Raw genomic sequence first — 20,226 nt, 5'->3', positions numbered from 1 at the left:
AGAAGGAACTCAGAAAAATAGATGATTTTTTACTGCTGTTAGCATCTGACATATCCGCTTTCCGAACTTTTTTAGAAAAACAAAAAAATGATTAATTTATAGAAAACTAATGCTAAAATTGCAGAAAAAACTATAGGTAAAATGGTAATAGTTACTAAAGACTCACTGTTAAAACCAAACGTTTTAGCAACGTTTTAGTATAATTTTCTGAACATCCTATTAATACACAATTTTTACTTTTTTTGGTTTGGTGTTAATTCTACTGTTAAGCAGATTTTGAATGTTTTTCTTTTTTGCTCTATGCATGACCAAAAAAATTCTAACTTTTCTAAAAAATTGTAGAAATACACAAAAGACTACCAGAAAACACTTTTTTTAAACTTTTTAAACTTTTTATATTTTGAGAAGCAATGTATTTTTCGCAAATTTGCTTAAACAAGATTTGTTATTTGAAATTTTAAGAAGTCTGGGAATAATAAAGAACCTTGCCAAGGTGCCAAATTTCTACGCAGGCCGAAAACACAAAGTTGCAATGAAAATCAATAGTTTGTAGTATTCTGCCCAACTAAACAGATATACTCTACTCATTTGTTTTTGATCAGTTTTGTTAAGCTCTAAATATGACATAGAAAATAGTCGTCAGTAATTACGGGTTTTCTACACTTGAACAATGCCTACATTGGGGAATTAAAAGTTCAAGTCAAAATTTTTTGTGGTCAAGTTTTTCTTTACCTCAAGATTTTTATTTATTTGAATCTTGAGACCTCACAATAGTTTTATACTTTTTTGCTGATTGTTATTAACCTTAATTCGACACTTTCAAGCTTGCTGCAAATTCCGTTATCATAAGCAAACATGATAATTTGAAAAGACGCGTTCAGTGGTAAACTAATGCTGAAAAAATAGCTTGAAATAACTCCAGTAAAATGCTTCGCTACTTAAGTGCAAGAAAATTATCACGAACAAATTAATTTTGGGAAGATTTGTAGCTCCTTAATGTCACATAAAAGTGAGTTCAATCGATTGTGTCAGAAAAAACATATAGGAAGAGGGGTGTATCTTTCACATACATATGAAAGAGATTATTTTCGGCAGAGTATTTTCGGTTTCACATACATATGAAAGAGAGTATTTTCGGGCAAAAAAATTATCACGAACAAACTAGTTTTGGGAAGAATTGTAGCTCCTTAATGTTATATAAAAGTGAGTTCAATCGATTGTGTCAGAAAATATATATATGAAGAAGGCTGTATCTTTCACATACATATGAAAGAGATTATTTTCGGTAAACTTTTTTTGGTTTCACATACATATGAAAGAGGTTGTTTTTGGTACTTCATTGGAGTTCATGATTAAAAATGAATATTGTTATGAGTGGAAGACCCTCTTTTTCCATCTTTTACTGATTTTTTGGGGCCATCTCATATTTTCTTATGTGGCTTAAATTTGAAATGTTTTTGTAAAATACAGGTCCCAAAAATGCAAGGCTCCATTTCTTCTGTTAATGAGTAAAACTTTTTCATTCCTAAAAAACTGCTGTCCAGTTTCTGATCCTCTCCAATCAACATCACGTAACACCTGTAAACAAAAAAAGTATAACCATTTGACTCTTATTAATTTTCTAAGCAAAGTCTTTTGCGATAATCCAGAAACCAAAGACGGCTTTGCCAATTATAAAGAACATCTTTTTCGACACCCTTTTCAACACCCCTAGAGTTCCAAATTCTCAAGTTTTAGGATAATTTATGCTTTTAGAATTTAATTCACAGTTATTTAGCCCAAGTTTTGCTGCCTTTTGCCAAACGTTTCTTTACTTTTTCTCACAATCAACTTTTCTGACAAACCAAAACTAACCATTTTTTGAATTTCTATGGCAAGTGAGAACTTAATACTAATGCGGAGCGCAAAAAAAAATCATTCCACTAGCAAAATTATAGATTTTCATATTTGCTTGAAAATTTTTTGTCTTTCCTGATAAAGCTATTTCCGGATTTATTCGGTATCGAACCATCTCTAGGAAGTTCAACACAGCCCCATTATTTGTTTGGGATGAATCCATTTCACGATGACAGTTTTCCAGATCAACTGATGGGCTATTGGGCATTTGGTAACATTATTCGGGTCAAGAACTTCATAAATAACTTTTTTCCTGTCGTCTTTTATATAGTTTGCTATTCAAGTTCCGGCTAAGAAATAGTCGTCAGTAATTACGCGTTTTCTATACTTCAACAATGCCTTCATTGGGGTATTAGAAGTTTAAGTCAAGTTTTTTGGCGGTCAAGTTTTTCTGTAGCTCAAGATTTTTGGTGGTGGTCAAGCAAGCCGATAGGCAAGCAAGCCGAATTTTAAAAATGAGGTCAAGTAAGCCGAAAAATTTTGGGATACCCGTATTTTAAGTTGTCCCTGGCGGGCCGGTGGGCGCACTTCGTGCGCGTTGTGGATTCGCCGCGATAACCGGCCCGCGGTTTCCGGATTACATCCCACAGCGGACGTATTTTGACGTATTTTTGTTTCTTTGGTGCATTGGAATACATTATGCACTATAATACTACGCCCAGTATTGATTGTAACGGCTAACAATGTATTATTTTTGATAGATTACATAACTATTACATAACTTTCGGCTTGCTTTTCTGTCGGCTTACTTTTACTTCGGCTTCCTTTGCGTTCGCCAAGATTTTTATATATTTGAATCTTGAGACCTCACAATAGTTTAATACTCTTTTGCTGATTGTTATTACTCTTTATTCGACACTTTCAAGCTTGCTGCAATTTCCGTTATCATAGGCAAACATGATAATTTGAAAAGACGCGCTCAGTGGTTTGATTTTTCTAAAATTGGTTCTGATGGCCTAATTGCCCGCAACTAAATGATAAGTGCACTTGATACTGCGACGCTGACTGATTGATGTAAAATTGCAATTATTTATGCCTAAAAAATTCAAATAATTTTTTACTGTGCTTGCTCTGTTCAAATTTTTATTATGTTTACCTCTTATCCGAACCTTTTTCCAGAAATACTTAAATTCAATTTCTCTATTTTCTCTGTGCGTGAACTATGTGTAGTTGAAATTAAATATACAAAGCAATCTTGTTTCATCTCAAATCAGCCTTCCGCCAAATTTAGCAAGAAACAGAATAATGTAAATGATTTACGCAGCAAGATGGAGTCCTCTTTTCAAAGTTTGTTCATGTTTTTTCAAGTCTCAATTGATGTATGTTCAAAATGGGGTTATTTAGACGCTAAGTTTTTTAGATCCGTATTATGTTAATTATTTTATAGCAGACATTTACTTGTTTATTGTTAAAAATCCAATAGCTCTTAAGTTACAACTTCACATGTCTACTTTCTGTTTTTGATAGCATTACCAGGAATATTCCATTTTTTTAGTTTCCTTCTGTTTTTGTAAAGAATCAGTGACCAGGATCATTTTTATAACTTCTATAACAACAGAAAAGCATACATCCGACAATTTTATTATTGGCGATTTTGCGTCCCGGGTTGGACTCCCAGTGAATCCCATCAATGGGCCATAGATATTTCTTAAAGATGAAACATAGTAATTTCAAAAAATCATCGATGGAACATAGTTTTTTCATGTACACATTGATGGATGATAGTTTTTTTCATGCAAATAAAGTTAAAATTTTTTTACAGAAAAATTTGAATGAAATAATATTCAACCTCACATGGAGTTGAAATATTGTAACGTGCCTTTAGTTTTGATCCGACCACTGAATCCACTCAACATAACAAGTAAATAAATGTTGAACCCAATATGGGTGGGGCTTTAGCTGGGGTGGAGGTTCTTTTATACTCTGTTTCCCCGTTGTTGCAGTCTGATCATCCGGATAGAGATTTCTGCGTGGATGGAGATAGTCAAAACGTGCGCAGTTAAAAGTTTTTGATGCTATTTCCCGACCAAACTCAAAGTTTTTCAAACCTATTTTTGCCGTTGTTGGGACCAAATTTGATGGTTTTTCCAATCATTTTAAACTATTTTCGGACCTATTTCTGATGTTTTTGGGACCGATTTTGATTGTTTTTCCGACCAATTTCACTGTTTTTGGACCTATTTTTGAAGTTTTTGGGACCGATTGTGATGGTTTTTACGACCCATAGAAAACCCATCGATTGAATTTCTATGGCCGAGTGAAATGCCATCGACGGGTTTTCTATGACCCAGTGAAGTTCCATCGATGGATTTTCTATGATCCAGTAAAAATCCGATTTTTCCCATCGATGGATTTTCTATGAATAGAGAAAACAAGAGAGCCCAACCCGGGTAAGCTTTCATGGGTTATTGAGCAGGTGAAATCTATATACTTCGATTAAGTTTGCTTTTTTTCAACGTAATTTTGATTTGTGATTTCAAGAACTTTATAAGTTAAGGTTCCAGTGCATTGAATCCCGAAAATCTTAAGATCCGGGGATCTTGCTGGCAAACTTTCTGAGGATTGTAAGATTGTGTAAGTATTCTCGAGTTTTCCGGTAAATATCAAAATTCCTTAGTTTTCCAATTATTTTTCCGGGAAATCTTCTAATTCTCCAGTTTCCCTTAATTTTTTCAAGAACTGGTAAGATTCCTGGAATTCGCGGCAAGAATCGCTGGATTGGATACATCGTGAAAAAGTTTTTCCTGGACATCCATGTTCTGCTCACGGAAAACTCAGGACGTAGGCTTCTCAAATTTATAGAAAATGAAGCAATTTGATTTTATAGCTTTTTAGCAATTCATATTAAATTGAGCTGAACAAAAATATATTGTTGATTGAATTGCTCTACAAAAATAGTCCATGTACTACTAAGTTGAAAATTCAGTGTTTACGTTTGTCAATGAAGTGTATTGTTTTTTTTTAAATATTGTCTCATCATTTTTTTCATACTCTAAATTATTGCATGAAATATACTAATTTTAGATTCAGTTTTTTTATACGTCATGAGCATGAACTTAATAAAACAGAAATACTGAAGCAAAAGATTTTCAAAAAAAATTTCCATGTACGGTTTTCAATTTTTCATCCACAAACTTTCCATCATCAATTGCTTCAATTGGTCACTTTGCGCGCTTACATTTGACCAAACGCCCTCCCCACTTATCTTATACATGCTAATGCACAGCATTAGGGCAAACTGATAAAATAGCCGCAGCTTAGCTCCTTTTGCAGCCCAAATGGATTTTGGTAGGGGGGCTTTAACAGACAGATAGTGTAACTGGTTGTGTCAGTTAGATAAATTCCAGTACCAATATTGACACTATGAGGGATTCCCTGTCCGAAGGGGGTTGGATATTCAGTACGGAGGATAGGAATGAGTCACTGATTGGATTGAAGGGGTTGTTTTCACAGGTATTCTGGGGCTTAAATCGACCTGAGTCGTGTCTAATCAATATGTTTAACATAAAATGGGTTGAGCTATTGTTAGTGTGTACATTGCTAGAGATATTGAGAAGATACCTAAAATCTGGGCCGCTTAAAAAAGGACACAAATTTGAGTAAATTATATCTCGATTCCCATAATTGATAGAAATTTGCGTCGGAAAAATTAGGTTGGAGGGTTCTTAGTGCTAGCTGTATATTGTAATTATGAGCAGACATTTTTTAGATTTCACCTAGCAAAATCGAAAAATAGACGAATAATGCGTTGTTCTTGGACTTTGTTAGTCTTTTTGAAAAGAAAACATGCCAAATGGCAGTTATTCTTTTTCTTAGCATAAATATGTTCACCCAAAATGAAATGTAACACTTTTTGCATAGCTTTAAAAATTCCAGCAGATTTCTTGATTTTCAAATATTTATTGTTTGTGTCATGCTGTCATGTCATGTCTAGCATATTAAGACCTTCAAACCGATTATTAGTTAAGTTTTTAAGACACAACATTTTAGCCTAGCCTCTTAACACTCAAAACAATGCAGTCTGCTACATTTTGCTGTCCATGTAAAAATCACTGAAATTATTCAAGTCTATTGAGGATTGGAAGAACCATACCAAATTGGGGGTAGGCTTTTAACTAAGCTGGGTTGGCTCTACCCCTTTACATGAACTATGTAAAATGCTTTACTTGGTCTTTTGTTTCACATGATTGGGTGCTTCTGTAGATTGTTCAGATTGACTGACTAATTGTGACATTGTAAACTGCGATATGTAACTGGGAAGATAAAAGCCTCGTTTTATGCGTCAGTGGACAACTATGAATTATTCCCAGTCATGCTTCGTTTCTCTTCCTCAAAGAGATCCCTGCCTCAAGGGGACAGCAAAACTAGTAGAGACACATTGCAAATAGAGCCCATAATTGACCCAGTCTCATTCTAAGCCCATAACCCTTAACCCCCCCCCCCCCGCTCTTATACAGCTAGCCGCATCGCATGAAATAAAAATTGAATCAATAATTCTATTACATCTTAGACTTAGTTAAAAATCTTCATTTAAAGCAATAAACCATGATGTAATCCGTGTTAAGAAATCTCCCCGGACAACTAAAAACTGGACTTTATCTCTTTTTAAGTCCAATTTTGGAAGTCTTTTGAGGATTGGAATGTCCGAAATATGACTAATTTTGAGGCCTAAAGGTATGTGTATTGATGAGGCTTATTGAGGGTTAATTAAAGAGTGTATTGTCATTTTGGGGTTTCTCTATTGTCAATTAGCACCATTGAATAACACGGTTGTCCTATTTTGGAAGTTCAAACAAGTGAATTTGGTGTGATGGGTTATTAGGTTAATAGGATAATTTTTATTAAATTAAATAAAAATTTACAAAATTGCTCTTTGCTGTCGTGGTTGAATAAAACCATCATTTTGTATTTGTTCATAATCAAAAATCATCTGCAAAAAATTGCGACAACTTGACAATAATTGAAAACATTTGAAACAAACAAGCTATTTGCGATTGAATTGGATCGCGGTAAGTACATTTATAAATTGGGTAAGTTTTTCGATAAAATCTATTGCGTAATAATTTTGAAACTCTGATGTAATAAATATAATAATCGACTTACAAAATGCTATCACCGTATTTTAATTTAAAAAATGACTTTTGATGAAAAATTAAAACAGCTGAGTGTAATTTTTATGTTAGTTTCTTGATCGTGAATTTTTGAAACCTCTTCAGATCAACACAAAGCTAATACAGGAAAACTCTGTCTGAATTGCGTAAGAACTGAAATAGCGTGAATAACTTTTCATCATACTGTTAAAATATTGAAAGCACTTTTAAATCTATTCATTTTGAATCGGTTTCTTATTTTCACATCAACTTTGGATCATCCATCATAATTCGTCATCAATTCACAAATCTCTAATTTGACACGGAAAGCATTAAACGACACACGCATATCATGCAAAATATATACTTCAATGATCTCTAATTCCAATCCTGACTCTAAGTACTCAACACACAGTCAAAATAGTCACTTGGGTGACCTCTTATCAAAGACAAGCACTATATCTGCAGAGCACTATGCAAATTTGCCAAACCAACCGGCTCTGGTCCCGAACAGCCCACTATATTCAGTCCACAATAAGGCCAGTGTTTTGAGGCCGATCTAATTTTGTCATCACAACCAAATAGGTCAATATTCAATCTATAGCTTGAAGCTCCAAATTTACTGTTTGCTATCGTCCCTTTTTTGAGTCTAACAAGGCTTCTTTCTATTTTGAGACGCAGTGATTTTTGGGTTATATCGTTAGGATGATTAGTAATTATTAAAATATTCATTTGGTTATGGATTGGGCCTGGAATGCCGAATCATTTGGTCGTCGTATTAATAACTGAACAGATATTGGCATTATAAACCAATATTTCTGATGAGCAGTTTCCTCTAAAGGTTTGTAACTGTCATGAATTGCCTTTGTTTTGACTTGAAGATTCAGCTTATCTGATTCAGACATTCACGTTCGAACATATCTGCGAGGTGTGTGTGTGTGGTTGTGTGTGGTTGTGTGTGTGTGTGTGGGGGGGGGGGGTAATTTTTGAAAATTGATTGACACACATGAAAGAAGAGAATTGTTTCCTTTATTTGAATCAACATCTGAAGATTATTTCCCTAAAAGTGGGCAGATATTTTTTGGTCATTAGTCATTATCACTTTTAAAAACTATGAATACATTTGCTTTTCTGCAACATTAGATCACCACTAGCTTAAGCATTTGTTTATCAGTAGTTTCAACTTGCCATTATGCAATGAGCAAATGAGCTGATACTGTTATAGGTTTACAACATTCAATGTGAAACCATGTCTTCGCTTTTTAAACACATTGTAGCTTCTTAAATATTTTTTCAACAATTTAATTCGACACAAATTCATACTTTTAGCAAATTTTGATACTTTCCAATGTTGTGGAAAAATTGTAAATTAGGTCTTTCTAACGATTAAATTTAACATTTTCTTAATTGCCTTAATTTTCCCTAGATTTTAGCCTTTTCTCATCTGCAATTTAAGTGATTCCGTTTTTCTTAGTTCTTAAAAAGTAATTTGTGAAAACAAAAAGTGTGAGTGATTTTTTCAAAATATGTGTTCAATGCAAAATGTGCGAAAAATTAGTGTCTCCAATTTGAAAGCAAACACAACGTGAACAGAAAAAGATCTCTCAACACTTCAGTCACAAAATTTCAAGTTTTCAGAGATTTCATGATTTTCTAGGTGATTGTGGTAAGTTGTAGAGGCCACAAGAGGAGAGAGATCACAGATCTAATTAGGAAAAAAATCTGAGCTAAGTATCGCAATTGCAATTATTCGATCTCTCTTTATTCCGGTTTGTTTTGATCCCCACCCATGCACCTCCCCTGTTTTCCCCACTTCGCCCCTTTAATCAGCCGAAGCTCCCCCGATCCATTATTCCTGCTAATGATAGATCAAAGCCAACAGCTCAGGTAACAAATCACGGCAGGGTTTTAACATTCTTATACCCAATTTTAGCCAACCAAGCGCCAAAAAGACTGCAGAATTTTTCAATTCTTATGGTAACTTAAGGATATTTTTACTCCCATTTTTCCTATATGTCTTTCCCAGTTTTTTCCAATATCAAATCCATTCGAGTTTCCCCTTTTGAATGTTGCTCTAACAATCAATTAATAAGATTAGCGGCCTCTTTTATTACATTTTCCCCGATTCTGTGAAATGTTACCCGCGCTTGAAGCTCAAATCTAGCTACGTTAATACCCTCTTCTTCTGCCAGTAATCCCCCCAGATTTGGTGCGGAGGCATAGAGCCTCAAAAAACCCGTTCGTGCACTGAATTTTTTCACCAAATTTCTTCCAACAACCCTCAAATGAAATTTTCAACCGTTATTCAGCACCTAATTTTTGAGCAAAGAACTGAAAACAGGAACAAGAATTGTGAATAATGACAAAAATCCTTAAAAACGGACAAAATTCCTACATAAATGGAGGTAAAATAATTGTTTTCCCTTAAATTTTACATTTATTACAGGTCATTTTTTTAATAGAGCTTAAACTGGACATTAAGTTTGCGTTCCAAATTCATTTTTTATTTTTTTAAATTTTTTGTTGATTTTACGCTTTTCTGATTTTTTTGTCTTTTTGATGAGATTGCGTGTCGTGGTCCAAAATTGAATTTTTTGCCTGAGTGCAGTAATGAAATCAGAGCTTTACACATACACAATAAGGCCACAAATGAAATAGAACAATAGCCGCAAATTACGCTTGCTAGCGACGGTGGCCCGCTGCGACTTGCCGAAATAGTACTGGGCAAGCCAAATTAATTCAGACTCAAGCTCAGAGCGTGCACATATAGCACTAGGCTAGCTATACCTCGAGTCCTAAAGGTAAAAATCTATTAGACGCTATTTCTTCTCCATTCTTCTCTTGTGCCTTCAATATTAACATATAGCCTCTTGATTGCAACAATGGGAGCCCTGCCTTGTGATGGGGAGGGGAGGGGGTTTAGCGGGGGTATTAAATACTTTGGAGGGGTTCTACCTTGCGGGCGAGCTTTCAGGGATTTTATTCAGCATCGCTCATTTTTGATTTTCGCGCAGCGAGTAAAACGCGATCTGTGTAAATGCTGCAATTTTGTCTCTATTGTGTTAGTAGTGGTAGTGATTGGTTATAAGTGAATTTAGCATTTTAACTGCGAAAAAAACTGAAGCGGGAACTTTGATTTGTACACTGATTTTAATCTTGCTATCTTAAAAGCACAATTTATATTAAATTCTCGTACAAGGTAAGTTATCATATGTTTTCATTGAGTAAAACTTTTTCTAACAAGATCTTTTCACAGGAAAAACAGCCAACTAGAAAAGTTAAATTGATTAATCGGTTGCACTTATGATAGATCTGGTATGTTGTAAATATCAAATAATTAATAACTATTAATATGAACCAGTGCTTTTTTATTTTTCAAAATTTTAATGAGAAACTTTAATCATATTAACAGCAACTTTGCTCAATTAGTTCTGGCGACAACTTTCAATACCTGCCGAAAAATTCCAGTCCTTTTTAATTGCCCTTTTATGTATTTTGTATTAAAATCAGAACTCAAATAGCAAATCAAAAGGGATTTTCCCCAGTTAAATATCCAACAACGTCCTGTCAAAACAAAGGAATTGACAGATTAAAATCGAAACCGGGAATATTTCATTCCCTTTGCTTTTTGTTCAATCCCAGTTCAGCCCCCGCCTTTAAATCAATTTAACTCATAACCTAAACTCTTACCTCTATTACTTATAACCACTGGTTAATACAATTGGTTAGCGTTAACTTTATTATAACTCCTGTGACGTAGGGGAAGATCGGAGCGCAGTTTTAATGCGATAAAGTTGCAGGATTTTGACATTGATAAACTCAAAACACATTTATTTTAGCCCGATATTGACTAGAGGAGTTTGACTAGCCCACTGTTTACCCCATAACTGAACAACTGAGGCTAAGAAAACAAATCCGGGAGAAGTGTGAATCAAAACAGTGAAATGACCGCCGGCACCTGTTTTGGCTACCTGTCATATTCTGTGCAACCGAACCTGGCATTTTGGAATATGGAGTGCCGACAGAAACTGGCGTTTCTTCTATTATGCTGCTTGTTGTTTACCTCGCAGTCAAGTCAACAACAAACTCAACAATGCAGTGTGAAAAGTTCTTTCACGTAAGTCTAACACTGTTTATTTTTTTGCAAAATTTGTTTAAATTATGGTAAAAAACAGTGCACAGAATAGAAGCCACGCCGCAGTAGCTTGTGTATTTTTTAGTAACAGCATAGATTGATAACCAAGCCCATAAATTATATGTGAAAGGCAAAATCTAAATTTTTCTTCCAAATAATACTCAATTTTCAGTTATTGAGCAAATGATCTCTACAATTGAACATTGAAGTTAGCTCTTGAACTTAAGATCCATTTGTTGTAAGTTAGCTTAAGGAGGATAAAGATTCTCGCAATAGTAAGAAAATCACACTTTACTTCTCATTGAAGTCACAGCAAATGGCTACAAAAATACATGCAGAAAAAAATTGACAGGGCAATTAAATATTTCCACCAGGTTTTCTGCAGAATGAAAACCAAAAAATCCCATAACAATACGTATTTTAAAATTTACAAAAAATAAATTTCTGAGCAACGGCGAAATTCCGGTTAAAGATTGAAGTTGGACTGAGCAATTATTTTTCAGCGGAATTTATTCCGTTAAAAAAAATTGCGATAAGTTTTGATGCTCAATTATTCCGCAATAGATTGTCAAATCAAATCAGTACTGGGACCCTCGCGTCATGGTAAACCAGTACCGATTCATGAAATATCAATAGTGAAAGTACTGTTTATATAGTAATCTAAGGGCTTTTTGCTCAAATACTTCGCAGAATAAGCTCAGACAACATTTTTTAAAAAATAATTTGGCTTGTTTTGATCCCTTTCTCTGTCTCTGTTCCTATATAACTCATAATGCAGTTTGAAAATTCTTAAAAACGCCCAAAATTTGCAAACAGTAGAGGTTTTTTATCAAAAACTTTTTTTTACTATGACATGAATGCTGATCAGTGATAAGAAAGAGTGCAAACTACTTCTGAACAGTTTAATCTAAGTTCAAAAATCCAAAGATGTATTTTCTCTGTACAGATTTCATTTTATCCTAAAATTTTCTTTTAATGGTGAGAGGTGACATGATCATAATATGTTCGTAGTAAAAATACAGACTGAGAAATCCTATCGTTTTGTGCTCATATACTTTTTCATTATGACCCGGGTAGTAATTTTTACAGTTCAAATAATTTCAGATATACAGGGTCGCTGTGATTTTCAGAAAACTTGTTCTCGCTTTTTGACAAAATTTGAAAATAACAAGAAGCCAATTTTAAACAATTTTGACATCAGCCACGTCAGAGCACTAGATAAAAAAAGAGAAATAGAGAAAAATAGTAGACTGTGGAAAAATCTCAAATCTCAGAACTGTGAAGTTTATCGGAACATGTTTTGTCGCTTGCGCCATTTAAGCTCTGAAATTCTTTGAATTTCTTTTTTGTTTTTTGTTCGTTTTATTATGCAAATTTTGGAGTCTTTCTTTTGTTTTTATCGAAGAAATTTTTTGAATTGTAATTCAAGACTTGTCTGGGTATGTTTTATGATTTAGTTAATTTATTTGTGATTGATTTTTTAAATTAATTAGGGAATCACGAACGCATTTTGATGAATATATAATAGACAATTTAATGGTTGTTGCTTTTTGCGATATCGGTTGACTCAATGGTTTTTTTACAATTACTTTGGTGAATTTTGTACTCATGTTTAAGTTTTTGATGGAAAGAGTTCTTTTTTTTATGATTAATTAACAAAAAGTCACATCTAGAGGGTGACAATCATTGTTTTGAAACAGATGTTAAGATTTTAAGAACGCCAGATGGCAAGCTTTGCTTTTGCACGGCACTTCTCTCAAAACGATCATCATTTCAATAAATGCGAGCGGGAACAAATTTTTCACATTTCTATGCTAGCTTCACCTAAGTACTGTTATGTTTTAGTTTATTCAAAAATGACTTCCATTCCGAATACACATGCAACACTCAAATGCCTATTCAGAGTCACTTTTTCCTCATTAACAACGACGAGGGGGCTCAAGACCAGTACAGAGAACCCGACGAAAGGTACCGAGTAACGAAAGCCCAACTAAACATTTCCGAATCATCTCTCAATTCCGACTCCTATCGCGAGAAACTCCGCTTTTTGGATACCGTTGAAAACTTAGAAATTTCAGCTCCTAACTTGGAGGTTATCGACGGCTCTCCATTTGACTATTTCACATCGCTGCAAACATTCAAGCTTTCAAATACGCAAATTTCAAATTTAGAGTTCAAAGAGATTTTCTGTTCGATGGCTAAAAGCTTGAAAACTCTCGACTTAAATGGGAACAAATTTAACTGTTCGTGTAACTTGACAGAATCGATCAAAGCGCTTAAATTATGTTTCGATTCCGGTATTGAAATCAAGTTACAATGCGAAGATGCAGACGGCATTTTACGACAAATTCCCGAATTTGAAACGGAGAAATTTTGTCCGATCACCCAAACTGTCGCGTCGGTTCCCCAGGGGAAATCTGTTCACCCACCAACTGGGAGTTCCTATCGAGACCAACCTTCGAAAGCAACATTAGTTTTGATTATCATTCTATCTGTTGTATTAATAGCTATTATTCTATTCGCTGTTATTCTTTTCGTATCCAACAGATACTGTTATTCCAAACGTAGCCAATCTAAATACGACTCTGCTAAAGCTTCAAATCGGCAGAAAGAGTTAAATCTGAACTCGCACAATGACTCATCGCCGAAACATGTTTTGAGCTCACCTTTAAATTTATATGGTCCGCAAAACGGAGCTATGAGCAACCCTACACACAAACCTGCGAAAGCGAGCCCAAGCCCCCCAAAGCAGGTTAAATTCCGGCCTCTGTCTAGGGAATACCAGTCAATAGACGGTTGCCCGTTCGATACCCAAATTCCAACTTTGAATTCTCCCGAGCGTCAGAAGAATATGCCCTATAGCATCTCAGAGCAACACGAACCTCACGAAATTGACGAAAACCAGAATTGGCCGAATGACGGTGAATTTCATGTTTGATTATTTGTAACTTCAAGGTCAAACTTTCGAACATTTTTTACAACTGGTTTTACTCATGGTACTATTTTGACCTTTTTGCATTATCGGAAAGAAACCGAAAGCGATCAAAAACGAAGCATTAAAAATGAAACTTGAAACAACTTTTGCTCTGAGTAGAACAGCAGTGATGTTTAATGTTAATTAACTTCCACATCCGAAAAGTAGAGTTTTTGAAAAGGAATGAAAGTTTTTGAATTATAATAGCTGATTATTTGTAATGTTTTGATAATACCTTTCTGCAGTTTGTAGTTGATATGCAATATAATTATTGTAAATTTAACTCAATTAATATTATAATGTCGAAAATCAGGTAGTATGTTCCAGCAGTCAATGAAAAAACGTTTAAATCTTATTGATCTTTTAAATCCTTGAAATTGTGAAATTTTTAGGCCACGAATTCGAAACTGTTATTGGGGGATTCTAAGCAGCATTTATAATGAATGAGGACTGGACCAGAGGTGGATTCTAAAATGTATCTTTTAACCTGCAAGTCTAATTTTCATCATTACATCATAACTTCTCCTAATTTCTTAAGCTTCTAACTTGTTTCATTACCCTTCTTTCTTGTTATTCAAGACTTTTTTCGACTTTAAGCTAAGGTTAGACAGTTGCTTTCTGGGTTAATTGCATATTTTTCACTTTGTGTGTGTTTTCACAAACTGCTTGATACATGCTGTATGGCATTTTCATCGTTTTAAATTAATGGCAACCCGAGTGAGCTACGGATGGTTATCTGGTAAGATCTTGCAAGATTCTGTCAGAATCTTACGAGAGGATGCATCGTCTTACAAGATTTTCTGAGAGAATCTTACAAGATAAGCATTCGTCTTACAAGATACTCAAATAAAGAAGCAACTTGTAAAGTTACATTCAAAGAAACATAATGAAAAATATGAAAACAAAGCTATAATGATTTAATTCTTGCTTTTGGAAGCTTCAATTTTTGGGCAGAAATCAAAAAGAAAAAGTAACAAATATGTGTTTAGGCAGCAAAGTTTAAGTTTGTTATCTTGAAGCGCAATTTTCAAATGAACTAATGCTTAAGAAAATTGCTCAAAGATGCGCAACCATTTTTCAAGTTTCCAATGCATTAAAATGAAGAAACGTGCGCGCAAAAGATCCAATGGGAGTGCAGCTCAACCGGAAAGTACGTGCAAGGATCTTAGCAGATAGCCATTCATCTTGTAATATCTTAAAAGATAACCATCTTATGAAAAGATGTTGTCAGAACTTATAAAGTAGACATCTTTTATCAGAATTTTGCAACCTCTTACAAATAGCCATTGTCTCTTGCCCATGGCTTGCAGAAAATTTTAACTCCAATGGATTCTTGGTAAAAATAACTTTCCGTCCTCGGAAAATAAAAGTGACTGGATCATCTCTTCTTTGTTCATTTTTGCAGTCGATTTCATTTCGGGAAAAAGATGACAGCCATTGGATATGCACAAAATTTTCCCAATTTTGACAAGAAGCTTTGAAAATTTTCTTATAAAGCATGACAAAATTTTGAAATTGTCACTTTTAGGTCGTAACTTTTCGTGCTCAAGTAGAAGTACTTGCATGTCAACTTGTGATCTTTCCTCCTTATTTCAATACGATCCAAGGATTTGAGTACGTTACGTAGATTTTCAAATCTAATGACCTAGGAAGGAATAGGACTCTCCAATTCATCCAGTAAGTCTGAAACTGTGCCCTTAAGTTGATATTAAAAAATTCCTCGGTAAATTGTTTTCTTAAAAAAATTTCAGCACTTTAGTCAGAAGAAATGATTAACCTCATTTTGAAAGAAAAATTACAGACGCTCTAGAAGGTTTTTCGTTTGAGAGTTTTCCTCGATTCCTTTTATTTTGCAGTTGAAAATTCAAAATTTGTAGTTTTATACGAAAGTTCGGTGGATCTCCTGTTTAGTTAACACAGAAAAAAAAGGACAATTTGGAACTGAACAAATTCTTTAGCACAACATCCCCCCCTCCAATTGCCGGCATCAAAACTTTCTAAACAACCTTAATCTGACCAATCCCAACTTTCTCAGGCCAAAACTGCGTAGAATTTTCATGAAAAAAAAAACGAAGAACAATAAGGGGCAAAACAACAAAGAACAAAGAAAGTGCGAATCAATTACTTTCTGATCATCAAATAGCAAGAGATTCACTGGCATAGCCAAGTCTAAGAGCTGGGCTGTTTGGTTTTTCACAGTGATTGAACCAGTAGTTTGAAAACGTAAAAATGTAAAAATGCTGCCTGCCAAAAAAAGCTCTCTTAGCCAGACCGAAGGGGAGGATGAGCTTATTTTTATATTTGTTCGTAAGCACAGTCAAAACAAACCAAAAATCAGGATTGTTAAATGGGGCCCCGACTATGATCAAAAATGAGTGCTCCAATTGAAAGTGAACTTTGTTAAACGGTTTTCAACTGTTGTCCTAAGCAACAACCTCATTTTGTAGCAGATCATTTGGATGCAATGGCACAATTAGCAAGCACAATCATCCTAGGTCAAGACGAATTTGATAGCAAAAAATGTCACATCTTGACAGCTTTAGCAATAAATGTTGCCAATTCTGAAGGACATTCCAGTGAAAATTCAACTGTGAAGGTTAGAGATGTTTAAATCTGCAATTGATGCTTGTGTTACTACAACACATTGTTCTGGAAACATGAAAACGTATTTTGCGATTAGTACATGTTTTCTATGGACCCTAAACCAAAAAGCTAAGCACCAACATGAAAAACAAATTCGTGAAGCAGATTTGAACATTAGAAATCTAGAGAAGACGTTGGACTAAAAAAAACAGCCGGTTTGAAAGAACATTAGCATGCCAAGCAAAATCTATTTATTTGCATTAAAAGGGGTAGAAAAATTGCAATTTTCCTGCACATGGCATAATTGAAAGAGGTATTGCAGTTGAATATCTGAAACCTAGGGAGATACAACCAAATCAACTTACGTACGACTTGAGCTAGTCAACTTTTGCTTTACAAACCAATGAGATGATAGACTTCTCTCACATGAAACCTTTCTCAACTTTCACAGCAGCCAGTTTATCTGATTTAAGCCCCGATCATCTCCTGCACGCAGTCAACTGCGCAGCCCAGATCCATCGAAGCAAACCTTTCAAATTTAACGAAGATCATAAATTTATTTAGAAGAGGTCAACTACTTTACAGTGTTATTGCCTTGGCTGCAAGTATCCGTCCTTTTAATGTAGGGCAAGTTTTTGTCGGACAAGGTCTTGTTGGAAATTGCATTGCTCAAGTAGCAAGCTGTGAAAATACAGAGACTTTTAGCTCAAATCAATTAGAAACAGAGAAACTGTGACTGAAGGCATTCTCCATGCAACAATCGGAAGTATTGCAAAAATACCATTTCAGTAACCGTTAAAATATACTGACCAACATTAAACACCCTTTAATTCAGTCAAAGGAATTAAGTTCTTAGACCAACCTAAACAACCGTTTTCTACTTAAACGACAACTGCAAAAATAACAAATCCCGAGTTCAAATAGGGAGACACTTTGGGGGGGGGGGGGGGGGGGGGGTTCTGAAGCTCGCGCTAGCATTGTCGCCAATCATCAACGAGAGCTAAGGTTGCACTCAGAAATGAAAACAGTGGATAGAAGGATAAAAACAGCAGCTGTTCTCTGAAGTTTAGGTGGCTGCAATTGAGACCCCAGTTTAGCAGATTGTTCCTTCAAATGATTCAGCAAGATCGAAAAAATTAATTTTGGATAACATTGTTTGACGAGAACTTCATCGGCACTGTCTTGTTGCGCCTAAATTGATAGTTTCCTTGCGGTGAAAACCTCTATCTAACAGGTCAAGTAATATATCGTGCGGTTTTGAAAATCTGCTGCCATATAACAATTGAGAATTCTTTGACTATATGTTCCCCCTCGCAAAGTTTGGAAGCAAAGATGTTGTCCAAGACGAAAAAATGGTGAAATTGGAACCGTATATTGGCTGGTAACTTGTTCAGGCGTCATAGTAGAACAAACAACCCATAAAAGCCGCTCCGTTCAAGTAACCAGTGAAACACTGGGATTTTTGGATTTTTGCAAAATCTTAGTTTTGCTCAACATAGAAATCAAAAAAAGCTGTTGGCAAGGCCATTTTTTCTCACGTTTTCAAAAACAAAAAAATCCGTAAAGAAAAAGTTTGGTTGCGTTTTGCTCTCTGTATGGATGCTACAATCAAATTTTTGTCTTTCTGTTGCACACATTCCAAGCATAGGTCTTCACCTTATATCGAATGAAATTGGAATAGCTATGAGGTACACAATATCTTCAGTTATGTGATGAAAGGAAGTGTTATGTTGCCGAAACGCAACTAATTTGGCGACCAGGCGGTTGCTTTTCATTATCGGGTCGACATCATATTGGAACATGATCATTAAAAAGATGGAATAATATATGCTTTTTTACATAGAACTTGTCGCCCAGAAAATTTTGATTCCTGAGAAAATTTGACAGAGTTCTTTGCTTAGTCGGACTGCTTGTGTTTTGGTGCGACAAGGAATTTTGAATAAGCTCCTTCAAATGCTGGAAATGTAGCCAAAAGGACTCCAATTCTTACCCCTAGCTTTGAGTTTCTTAAAATTTTCTCAAAATTCGTTTTAAAGGACTTTAAATGCTCTCTGTTGAAAGAAAGGTTCAACCAGCTGGTTTGTCATTAGCGTAAAACTGATTTGTTCAACCAAACGCATTATCAAAGGAAGGCTATAATGGTTATTGCAAGAAAACCATTTCTCTAGAATTCGTTTAAGATTTTTTTTGTAATCTAGAAACCCAATTGTGACGGTCAACAGAGGCTCAATTAAATCAGAGTGTCCACTCACATGATAAGAGAAGAGTGTTATTCATAATGAAAGACAAGCCAAGAGAGCGGACATTTGAATTGTGAAAATCATAAATTTTTGTCTAACCCATTTAGAGTAGTACACATGAAAATTCAGCGCCAGCCCCAGTTCTTTAAAGTAAAAAGGAAACATGATTCGATGCTCTCTGAGCCAGGATCTCTCATCAGCTATAAAGCATATATTTACCGAAAGTTTTACCTGAGATCAAAATATGCTTTAACAGTTTCAGATTCTTTGCATTGACCTGTTCTAACTGTAAAATCTGACCAGCTTCTGAATTAAAAAATCAACAGTTTTCTTAATCATATTTGTCGGAATTTTTTATTAGATTTTCATCAAATCTTATACGATATAATGGTCCATATTACATATTTGTCGGTCTTTACAAGTATTACATATTTGTCGGTCTTTTTGTTCGGTTTTATTATCATATTGGTCGGGCTTTTTGATTTGATTTTCATCAACTCTATACGACATAAATTCTCTAAGTACGGAATTTTTCAGATTGAGGACAATTGAGAGTTCTTTTCAAGCAGCAGCCAACACGCTACAGCATGCAACACTTGAGTGACAGATTAAAAAAGAGAAAATTGTCTTATACAGCGTTTGATTTTAGCCTAGTAATTCGCTTACTGAATTACGATCTAAAACAGCTTATTTGTATTGAGCGTCTTGTAGAGCGAAAATCGGACTAAAGAGATTCAACTGAAAACTGTATTATGATTAGCAAGAATGAATATCAAATTTAATTTAAATTTGATCATCAATTTGACCAGGCAACATTACAACTGCAAAAGGGAATTGGCGGTAAAACAGATTGGTAGACGACATGAACAGATATTATATCATAACTCTAAGTAAACAAATTAAAAAGTATGGACAACGAGATTTTATCTTCAAATTTGGGAATGATTGAATAAGATTTATTGATTTAGTGCCGCAATTGATTCCATAAAATGTACATCTGTATCACAAATCGTTAAAACATACCGACCAACATTGAACACCCTTTAATTTAGTCAAAAGAAGTATTTTATTACACCTACCTAAACAACCGTTCTCACGACGGTTGTTTCCGTTCTACTCAACCGTTCTACTTAAACGACAATTGCAAAAATAACAAATCCCGAGTTCAAATAGGGAGACTTTTTGGGGCTTCTAAAGCTCGCGCTAGCATTGTCGTTAATTATCTGCGAGAGCTAAGGTTGCACTCAGAAAAGAAAGCAGTGGATAGAAGGATTAAAAACAGCAGCTGTTCTCTGAAGTTTAGGTGGC

The 20,226-nt window shown here is 34.8% G+C and overlaps 1 protein-coding gene across 6 annotated transcripts in view; it reads left to right on the top strand.

Moving 5' to 3' along the window:
• LOC142338099 (uncharacterized) overlaps positions 1-14,450 on the top strand; it is a 54,059-nt gene extending 39,609 nt beyond the window's left edge. For 2 of the 6 annotated variants that reach the window (XM_075387751.1, XM_075387758.1), the window contains exons 2-3: positions 10,826-11,103; positions 12,967-14,450. In XM_075387751.1, the coding sequence (XP_075243866.1) occupies positions 10,931-11,103; positions 12,967-14,059 (1,266 nt within the window). In that variant the 5' untranslated portion in view covers positions 10,826-10,930 and the 3' untranslated portion in view covers positions 14,060-14,450. Of the gene's footprint in view, positions 1-6,808; positions 6,906-7,563; positions 7,828-8,789; positions 9,392-9,984; positions 10,186-10,825; positions 11,104-12,966 lie in introns of those variants that run through there. The other 4 variants (XM_075387764.1, XM_075387740.1, XM_075387745.1 and 1 more) reach the window with 4 other exon arrangements.
• Positions 14,451-20,226: the final 5,776 nt, after the last annotated feature.

The sequence above is a fragment of the Convolutriloba macropyga genome, chromosome 1 (genome assembly GCF_964194025.1).
Source record: "Convolutriloba macropyga chromosome 1, txConMacr16.3, whole genome shotgun sequence".
Lineage (NCBI taxonomy): Eukaryota > Metazoa > Xenacoelomorpha > Acoela > Convolutidae > Convolutriloba > Convolutriloba macropyga.
The sequence above is the reverse complement of the archived record's forward strand: the minus strand, read 5'-3'. Positions and strand labels throughout refer to the sequence as shown.